The 10,379-nt window shown below is 34.1% G+C and overlaps 1 protein-coding gene across 2 annotated transcripts; it reads left to right on the top strand.

Moving 5' to 3' along the window:
- The first annotated feature begins 1,424 nt into the window (after positions 1 to 1,424).
- Positions 1,425 to 6,575, top strand: LOC120165182 (ethanolamine-phosphate cytidylyltransferase-like). Of its 2 annotated transcripts, none has more exons than XM_039174762.1 (10): positions 1,425 to 1,652; positions 1,948 to 2,337; positions 3,007 to 3,242; positions 3,369 to 3,502; positions 4,658 to 4,729; positions 5,086 to 5,153; positions 5,300 to 5,420; positions 5,828 to 5,893; positions 5,984 to 6,106; positions 6,438 to 6,575. In XM_039174762.1, exons 2-10 carry the CDS (start codon positions 1,982 to 1,984, stop codon positions 6,507 to 6,509), a joined length of 1,248 nt encoding a protein of 415 aa, XP_039030693.1. In that variant the 5' UTR covers positions 1,425 to 1,652; positions 1,948 to 1,981; the 3' UTR covers positions 6,510 to 6,575. The 2 variants fall into 2 exon arrangements, with proteins under 2 accessions (XP_039030693.1, XP_039030692.1); XM_039174761.1 differs by having other exon boundaries at positions 1,441 to 1,525.
- Positions 6,576 to 10,379: the final 3,804 nt, after the last annotated feature.

The raw sequence follows: 10,379 nt of genomic DNA, 5'->3' as shown, positions 1-10,379 counted from the left end.
TCAATATACAAATATAGATAACTACTCTTGTGGTAAAACGGTTTTCTTCAAAAGAATTTGAATGACCACTACAAAATGTGTCGACACATTTATACAACCTAAAATATTATTTTCTACCTATAATATTATATACATGTATCCATATTTATTTTCTACCTATAATATTATATAATCGGTCTCAAATCCTTCTTGGCTTCAATTCGAAATCCCAAAACTAAACCCAAAAACCCTAATCCCTATTTCCTTCAAACAAATGAGAGCACTCAATACTCAAAGTATCGGCACATTTATACAACCTATAATATCATTTTCTACCTATAATATTTAATAAAAGTATCGATATTTATATTTTACATAGAATATCACTTTCTACCTGTAATCGGTCTCAAATGCTTCTTTACTTAGAAAACCCCAAACAACACATAAAAATACTATTTCCGATTACTGGAATAATAAAAAACTAGGGTTTTGACAACGTACTTTTCGATTCGACTGCAGCAACAAACAAACAAACTTCGCTTCAGAAACGCATTCTGAAATGCAACAACAATTACGTTTCGATTTCAAAAAATCGTCCGTTCTATCTATTTTGCAGAGGATATTTAACTATGCCCTTTATATTTTCACCGGATATGTAATTTCTATTTAATCGATACAACTACAAAAGTGTCTATACTTTTATGTCATGTGTCGATACTTTTGATAGTATAATTACCTATTTCTTTGAAAGTATCGATACTTTATTACGTGTACTTATTAAAGTATCGACACTTTCAATATATATGGTAGCGCTTTATTGGTTTTGTCATTTAGAGATCGATTTTATCATATTTTTACCTTTTATATCCTTATAGATCGATACATCTTTATAAAGAATCGACACTTTATAGGCGCTAAAACTGATTCTCCTTTAAATTCATAATGTGTCGATACTTATATTAAAGTATCGACATTTCAATATATTCAATATCTCTTTATCGGTTTTGTCTTTTCCTGACCGGTTTTGTCATATTTTTACCTGTTATATCGTTGTGGATCGATACATATTTATAAAGAATCGACACTTTATAGGCGTTTGTGTCGATACTTATATTAAAGTAGCGACACTTGCAATATATCCGGTAGCGCTTTACCGGTTTTGTCTTTTCGTGACCGGATTTGTCATATTTTTTCCTGTTATATTAATGTGGATCGATACATTTTTATAAAGTATCGACATAAATCGACAAGCTAAGTTTGCCGATTGTTAAATTTTTTAATATTTCTTCATGATTTAGACCTACTATATTATTATTACTCAACATTTCTGATAGTACTAAACCGAATTTATTAAATATTTTTTAATATATCCGGTAATATCGTATATTAATCGTATATTAGCCCGCATTTTATGAGAGATTCCGTGGTAGAGAAGCAAAAAACAGAAAACTAAAAAAAACAAGAGGGAAAAGAAAGAACAAAGGAGAAGGAGAAAGAAAAGGAGGAGACACGAACAATACGGAAACCAAAAGTAAGAAAAAAAAGAGTAAAGATTCGATCTATCATCTTCTCATACTCCAAATCCTATGCTCTTGCGTTAGCAATTTTTTTTTTCTCAAAAGCGCTTCCATTTCCCCGTTTTGTTGAATTAGAGCTTCATATGATATTTGGGTAAGATTCAGATTTGTGAACTTTTCAAAAAATCCATCTTATGATCCTTCATTTCTGCATGTGTTTGAAATTTGAATATATTTTAAGACCTATAACACATTTTTATAATATTTATTATAGTTATTTCCAAGTTTCGGATTCGCTCTGATTTATTTTTTGCAAAAGTTGGGAAATATCTGGATGATTTCCTTTGAGGCCTATAATTTTCGTCCGAAGTTCGATCAAAAGGTCTGGAAATTGTAGACATATGAAATTTTGTATTTTCTGAGAAAAGCTTCGGGTTTTGTTGTTTTGCAGGTTGTGTCTCCTCGAATTGAGCTTCTGAAGAGAAATGCCAATGGAATATGAGAGTAACAATTGGGTTTGGGATTGGTTGTATAGCTCTACGCATCTGTTTGGCGGTTTAATGGTAACAGCTGCCTTGCTTGGGTTTTCCACTTCTTATTTTGGTGGGATTGGAGTTTTCCCTTCTTATGGTTTGTCAAATTTTGGGATCTTCCTCAAGAAGAAACGTGAGAGGAAGCGCATACGGGTTTACATGGATGGATGCTTTGATCTTATGCATTATGGCCATGCTAATGCTTTGAGGCAAGCTAAAGCTTTAGGGGATGAATTAGTGGTGGGTGTTGTGAGTGACGAGGAGATTGTTGCTAATAAAGGCCCTCCTGTTCTATCCATGGAAGAGAGGTATTCATGAGGCACTTTTTTTAAATTTTTTTTTGGTGTCTGGGGTTTTAGTTTGGTATTTTGATTTCACAATCTCTATTTCATTTGTGCCTTGTTCTATTTTTTTTATGTATGTAAATAGTTCCATTTTGATCATCAATTCATCATCAAAGATGTTTAAGTTGTAATCACATAGAAAGCATTCTTAATATCTTGGTTTGTATTTGTCCAAAAAAAATATATTGGTTTGGCTATTGAAATTTTTTAGACTAAGTCCAGCACAAGAGGCTATGGCGTCCTTAATATGTGAAAGAAAATTAATTGAAAAAAAAAGTAGGAAAATAATATGTAATGTATCCAGAGCTGAAGTGCAAAATGGAAGAAGGCAAAGCAATAATTATTGACAGATTTTTTTGTAGAATCGTATCCTCACAACTTCATGTATGCTTGTTTCATTAGTTAATGAACAAGATGGATTAAAGAGGCTAGTTAACTGGTGCGACAATTTTGTTTACAATACCGAATGTGTTAGAAGGTTTTATATCTTAGATATGTTAATTTGCATCGAACTTATCAGTCTGCCCTGGTGCTGGTGTTACTTTGATGGTTTGTTTGTTGTGCTGGCTCCTCTCTTTTAATTGATTTAGTTGATGGTTCACTTCCACATATCTTATTTGAAGTTCTCACCAGGCTGGCACTTGTCAGTGGATTGAAGTGGGTGGATCAAGTAATAGCAAATGCCCCCTATGCAATTACTGAGAAGTTCATGAACACTCTGTTCAATGAGTATAAGATTGACTACATAATACATGGTGATGACCCTTGCCTTCTCCCAGACGGAACTGATGCTTATGCCTTAGCAAAGAAAGCTGGCCGCTACAAGCAGATTAAGCGCACTGAAGGTGTCTCCAGCACAGATATTGTAGGTACTGGAATTTCCTTGAGACATTCTTAATATTCCTTTGGTTGGGGATTGTCATTAACTAGCTTCTGTAAGTCGTGTGATAAGTGTAACATTGTTTTTAATTATTTCACAACTTATATGTACGTAGGAAGAATACTTTCTTCTATGAAGAATAATAAAAGCTCCAAGGGAGATTCAGGCAAAAGTCAACAATTGCAAAGGGGTCAGCTTTCTCAATTTCTACCAACATCCCGGCGGATTGTGCAATTCTCAAATGGAAAGGTACTAATACTATTTTCTTCACTCAGTTACAAGCCTCAAAAGGGCAAGGAAAGAAAAAAATGGCTGCCACTTGGAAAAGCTTGGGTGATGTATGTTTCTGACACATGCCTCTCCCCCCCCCCCTTTTTTTCCTTAGACACCATGCACTAGGTGGAAGAAAAGGTAATTTAATTCTACATCGCTTTAGAAAAAAAGTGAACTAATTCTATTTTCCTATATGTCTAGTCTTTCACAGAAGTTAATTGCCTTCCTAATAGAAAAAGGATCATTCAATGCCTTGTGAAAAAAATACATTTGAACGTCTTTTGTAGATTGAGAGGAGGAGAAGCTAACCTTTATATTAAGGATCTTACACAAGTTCCTTCAAGATTAGCTCTCAATGAAAAATTATAATTTTAGGCAATGTGAACATGGAATAAAAGGAAGAAAGTGTGAAGTCTTTAAAGATCTTTCAACAAAAAGTGTTAGTGTAAAACCCCCCCACCCCAATTTGCTTGGAACCCCATAACAAAAGTTTCACTAGTCTCTCACCAAGTTTGCTTGGTAAAAGCGTACAAAGTCCTATGTTCTTTTCTATGGAAGATGATTTTATTACATTTTTCTTTGAATTAGGCCGACAAAGTCATCATTTCCTGTAGCATTTGTCTTGACATAACGAAATTGACCTCCTGCCTGTGACACGTAATCCCCTCACCATCTATTTCGTTAAAGATGTGTTGCATACAAGCAAGTTTCTATGGAGGGTAACTATCATGAACATAAAATCCAAACAACTTTCATGCTGGATGGTTAATAGATTTTTATATATGTATATATGTGTGCATGTAAATCATTTGCGTGAAAGATCATATTTGGAGAGCTGGTCTAAAACAATTTGTTGGTGACTTGAAATTATGAGCGTGGATCGACAGGCAACAGCCTGTTGCATCTGGTGGCATGTAAATATTTTTGTGCAAGTGCTAAGAGCTATTTTCTCATTTATCCAAGTTGAGGAAGAGTGACAAGGTTATGAGTGGCGGTGGTCCCGGTGGAGCAGATTTTTCTCTTCTTTCGCTTTCTTTATCCCTTTATGCTTTTTTTCTCCCTTAATGGTAAAATTCTTTTGTGTAATGCCTGGGTCTCTGTCCCTGTCAATCTCATTCAGTTTTTCCTCAGGGTCCTGGACCAAATGCTCGTATTGTCTACATTGATGGGGCGTTCGATCTCTTTCATGCAGGGCATGTGGAGGTGTTATTCACTTGTTTATACTTACTCCTTGAATTATTTTCTTGTTGGTTATGTTATTATGATGACATAAACATGCGACATATTGACAATTTGGTAATTGTTCTTCATCTTACCAAGTTTTGTTACTCTAGTAGTAGGAAAAATAATACGACATATTGTTACAGATGCCCCATTTTCTTTGTTGAAGTGCATTGCTCTATCTTTTCTCTTAGCCCTAATCATATTATTTTAGAGGTTTTACTATAATTTGAGACCCATAATTTATGCTAAATGGCTCTTTCTTTTTCTAGTAAGAGGAACTTTTCAACTCATTCCATTTTGTCCATGTCCCTAATCCATCTTTTATGTCTACTCAGATCCTCAAGAAGGCAAGGCAGCTTGGAGACTTTTTGCTAGTTGGTATCCATGCTGACCATATTGTGAGGTACCGTATCTGTGTCGTTTTTTTTCTTTCTTCTATCTAATTTATTACCATTTAAGTATTGTTAGGACTATCGGGTTAAGAGGGATGAAACTAGCGTTGGCTCTCCTTTTTTGCAAGAAATAATTTATGAATCTCCTTTCTTGTAGTGAGCAAAGGGGAATACCCTACCCTGTTATGCATTTACTTGAGCGCACTCTTAGTGTATTAGCTTGTCGTTATGTCGATGAAGTAATCATTGGTGCACCTTGGGGAGTTTCAAAGGACATGGTATGTAATTTTCATCTCTTAAGTTTATATTGGTAATATGCCTATGCAAAATTGTCCCTTAGGAAACCTTGATTGATTCTACTCCTAATTAGCATTGTCTTTTTTATTAATTTCTTTAGAAAATAATGCATCTAACCTTATAAACCAAAATTTGAACTGTGATAATTCTTTTGGTTCCAGATAAATGCATCCTAGCTTTTAGCCAAACCACTTTATTTGCCGAAGCATGTCCATTCATTAGATACTTGTACCATACCACTTGATTTGTGTATATATATCATTGTGCATTTCTGTACTCTCTACAGCTATGCTATTGGCAACTTGTATTATTTGTTACTACTGCTGCTATATTTTTCTCTTTTAAAATGAGAAAGGCATTTTTTAGCTACTTTCTTTATTTTGAACAGACTACAACATTCAACATTTCATTGGTTGTGCACGGGACAATTTCAGAGAGTAACACTTTGTTGCCGGTAGGTTTTCAGATTTAACCTCAGATTTTTTTATTCCCATTTGTTATGACCCCTTGTGTCTATCGATTTAAAATACTTTGCTTCCTACAGAATGAAACTGATCCATTTGCAGTTCCCAAGGATATTGGAATTTTTCGGATGCTTGAAAGCCCTAAAATTATAACCACAAGTTCGGTAGCCCAAAGGATAGTTGCCAATCATGTGCCTTACATGGTATTCACTTACACTGCATGGTTCTTTGAGTTCACGGTTATTGTTAATAACTAGTAATGCAAATTGATTGGAAATTGTTCACCTTGTTTTGGAATAACATTACTTGCTAGGCGCTTGCTTCTAGATGTTATTAGCTGACTCCGTATATCGTTGAACAATTTTGCATGAGATATGAGTCTAAATGAGGGTGTTTGTAGACATGCATCCTAACTTATTGCATTTATTACACGCCGTGAATACATGATGTTTAACACTGGATCTCTGTTAGTAAGCTTGGATATATATATATATATATATATTCCTCTAATTTTCGGTGCTCGCTTTGATGTAGAAACGCAACGCGAAGAAGACGCAGAGTGAAAAAAAATACTACGAAGAGAAGGCTTATGTTGCGGGAGACTAGGATATGAAGTACTATTTTTAGGTGGTAGCAAATTTGATGCAGCTCTTCATGCAGCCTTGACCATTCGTGTAGATGCATGCCGAAGAGGGTAGACATGACATTGGAAGACCAGAAACTTCCAAACAAACAGTTTTTCTTATCTTTTATTATTTATCATTACCATCATCATTATTAATTTTGCATCTTTTTTTTTGGGTCTGAAATGTGGGGAAACTTATAATAATTTGTTTACTAATGCTTGTAAGCAATGTAATCACTGATTAATTTAAGCCTTGGGGCTTTGTAATTTTAGGGTGTTTTTGTTCAAAATCCAAGAAATATCTCATCAAATCATTTTTTTAGTATTAATGAGGGTCCTTTAATTTGTCAAGTCTACAAGTTCAAAATTTTATCTAATCTCTACTTCCGATTTAATATTGGTTTAAAAAGATCAGAGACGAATTTGAAACTACTTTTAGATGGGTGACGTGAAATATCACAAGTATCCGACAATTTCTTTTTTTTTTTAGCAAAGATTCTACTTCTTGGGCGTTTTCACTGAAAAATCATCCTTAATATAAAATATTACCGGTTAGGCATCTTATTTTTTATATAAATATTATCGATCTAACATTTTTTCTGACAGAGAAATAATAAAGTATGTTTCAGGGTACGTGCTTTACGTACATGGATGGAATGTGCGTTTCAGGGGTTGTACCTTCCTGGGGGTTTGTCCTACTGTCGCTACTGTGAGAAGGTGCATTTCCGGGAATGCGCATTCGTGAGGAAATTATGACACGTGAAAAGGCGCGTTGCAGGGGGCGCGACTTCCACTTAAATCTCACCTATCAACCATAAATACCACCCGTCCCCTTCCCCTATAAATACCCCCTTCTACAAAACTCAACCCACACCAAAATTACTCTCATTCTTCCTTTTATATCCTTCTATCAAGTAAGTTTGTGTGATTATAGTTTTAGAAGGTAAAAATATTTTTTATTATATTATATTTATTTAATATTTTAATATTTTATTATTTGATTGTACTAATGATCTTTTATTATTTTTTGTAGTTGTAAAATGGAAGGCGGGATGTTGCGATTAGATGGAAATCATATCTCGACTCAATTTGCCGATACGGTAACAATATTAAATTGTGTTATTTTAATTATTGTGGAATATTTTATTAATTTATTTTTTTAGTATTAGTTTATATTTTAATTTTTATACTATTAATTTAATTAGGGGAATGATCGTATATTAGAAACATTTATTCCTAATGCTAAGTTAGAGATGTAACACCCTAGACTAGTACGACACACAGTCGACCGATTTAAGGTGCTACACTGAACCACCAAAATGGCTAACCAACTTATTCTTACTTTCTTGTACTTTAAAATGACTCTTTACATCTGAGAGCCCTCAAAATATATAGATACCTACATACTGACTGTTAACTGACTTCACAACTCAATACAACTGAATTCATGAATATACATGCCATTTAAGAAGCTTGTGATGTACTCTGCTCTGCACTAGGTTTGGACCTCAGTCTCTCTAAAGCTTCTCAACCACTGGATCTTCTAACCTGCCCACGGAAACATCCGAAGGCTGAGCTAACTAGCTTAGCGCCACACTAACAACTAAAACATACTAAAAGTTTGTCACTAAAATGCTCAAGCTATCAAGTCTACTGCTATATGGTATACTGGTATGTTTTGTTATGCTTTAGTGAGTATACTCGTATACTTACTCTCTATTTTATAATAGACATCATGGTACGACTGAGGGTTCTGCATCTCAGAGCTTACACACCCCTATATTCTATCAAGAATATGGCCCCCGAAATCTCTGCATCGGATACCACACTCTCGACTAGTCAACTTAAAGTGTCTTGTGCACTCCTTAAGGATATCCAGACTGATTCTATACTTACGACTCTGCTATTTTTTCTAAAGGAACTCGGGAGTCCTAGTCGTTTTCCTAAGCATTCAAACAAGGCTAATCTTATTTCACCCTACTTTATTCTCATTTCTTTGTTTGAATTAAACATTAATAAATGTTCTCACTTGTAGCCTTATTTGAGAGAAATTATAAGCTTTTGGGAAACCTCACTTACTTCTATATTTTTTTCTTGACTTAAAGCCAATTTCTCAACCTTGGTATCGATACCAGCCTTACAATATCAATATGCTCGCTTGCCTATACACTTACTCGTACTTTAAGACTCAAACCATACCCTTGGTATCGATACTGCCTTACAATATCAATACCCTCTCTGCAGTATCGATACCCTACCTATGGTATCGATACCCTTATAGTTATTTCATCCATTTTAACACAACTTTAAACACCTTCTATAGCACTTATTCTAGTGTTTTACACCTAATCGATCCCATTTATGGTCATACTATGGGTCTAGGGTCTATTGGGCAACATTTTGGCCAAAACAGATTGAAAGTATTGATACTAGCCCAAGAGCATCGATACTCCTGCAAAACTTTTGATACTTTTGCAAAACTTTTGATACTTTTGCAAAAATTTCGATACTTTATATAAGTGCCGATACTTTTAAACATTATGTTCTACCCAGTTTCAAAACTTTTTGGGAGTTTCGAAACTATGACCCAAAGTGTTGATACTCTTACCTAGAAACTCACGAATTTGCCCAAAATGAATTTGGCCAGAAACTCTTGAAGAGCGAGCGCTTTCGGCTAGTCCTTAGCTGCAGTACCGAGACCATCACAACAACCACTTTCAACATTGGTTTACACCCAGCATGCCACATATGCAACCGTAGTTCTAACAGATGCCACTCAGTCGTACCAGATACCACTGTAGTCGGTTCAAATACCACTACCACAGGGTTTTATGACACCTCCTAGTGGATATTATACTGCCATACCTATAGATCTAGCGTGGGCTTCATATGTTACTTATCTGGCGAGTGGTGCTCCACCACAAACACACACTTTCAGCTTAATATGGATAACAATCATCACTGTCGATGTTTTCACGGTTTTCACAGTTTTCTATGAGTGGTGTGATAGTTAATCATACACGTTTAGGGTTTTTATTCTATAGAGGTGCTACATCGTCATCCGTCCTTCATCAACAAAATGTAGTTGTTATCGTTGTTGATGATGATGATGATGAGCAAGTTATACGAAGAAACCCTCGACGAAATAAACGACCACCGCCCTGTGGAACACATTCAAGACGCATACATCGATATACTTATTTAGTTTATTTTAATTATTTTAATTATTTAGTTTATAATACTTTTATTTAATTTTTTGTTTCTTAATATTTTTATTATTTAATTGTTTCTTAATTTTTTTATTATTCATTATTTCAATTGTAATATTTGTATTATTTAATTATTTTAGGGTTTATTTTAATGGTTTAAGGGTTAGATAAAAAGTAAAATTATGATTGTGATAAATAAACCTTAAATCAAAAATAAAGAATTTTAAGCATTACATCGCAAAATATGTGTATATATATATATATATATATATATATATATATATATATATATATATATATATATATATATATATGAAAATGACATCTTTTAAAATAAACAAACTCAAATGACATTAATTGAAAGTAAACAAAAATGAAATAACACAAATTGAGATTTTATAAACTATAATTACATGTTAATGCTCAATGGTTACGTGATGATAAAAGAGATGAACATTGTTTCCTATTATGGCCTAGGTTTCTACAATGCCCACATCTTTTGTTTTCCTTGGACGTCTCTCGAATATCTATTTCACAATGAATTCGAGTGGATTTTGGATGTCTTGGCTCCCTTAATAAGGACATATCTGGTACAATCATAAGCCAATTCTGAACATCATATGGGTCATTCTCATTACCTAT

This window comes from Hibiscus syriacus, unplaced genomic scaffold (assembly GCF_006381635.1).
Source record: "Hibiscus syriacus cultivar Baekdansim isolate YM2019G1 unplaced genomic scaffold, ASM638163v2 tig00111582_pilon, whole genome shotgun sequence".
Lineage (NCBI taxonomy): Eukaryota > Viridiplantae > Streptophyta > Magnoliopsida > Malvales > Malvaceae > Hibiscus > Hibiscus syriacus.
This window is presented reverse-complemented; position numbering and strand designations above follow the sequence as displayed.

Excerpts from the sequence above, each read along its gene's own strand:
- LOC120165182 (XM_039174762.1), top strand. The coding sequence starts at position 1,982 with ATGCCAATGGAATATGAGAGTAACAATTGGGTTTGGGATTGGTTGTAT. Across the intron at positions 4,730-5,085 it reads TTCATGCAGGGCATGTGGAG|ATCCTCAAGAAGGCAAGGCA; the intron begins GTGTTATTCACT and ends ATGTCTACTCAG. Across the intron at positions 5,894-5,983 it reads AGAGTAACACTTTGTTGCCG|AATGAAACTGATCCATTTGC; the intron begins GTAGGTTTTCAG and ends TGCTTCCTACAG.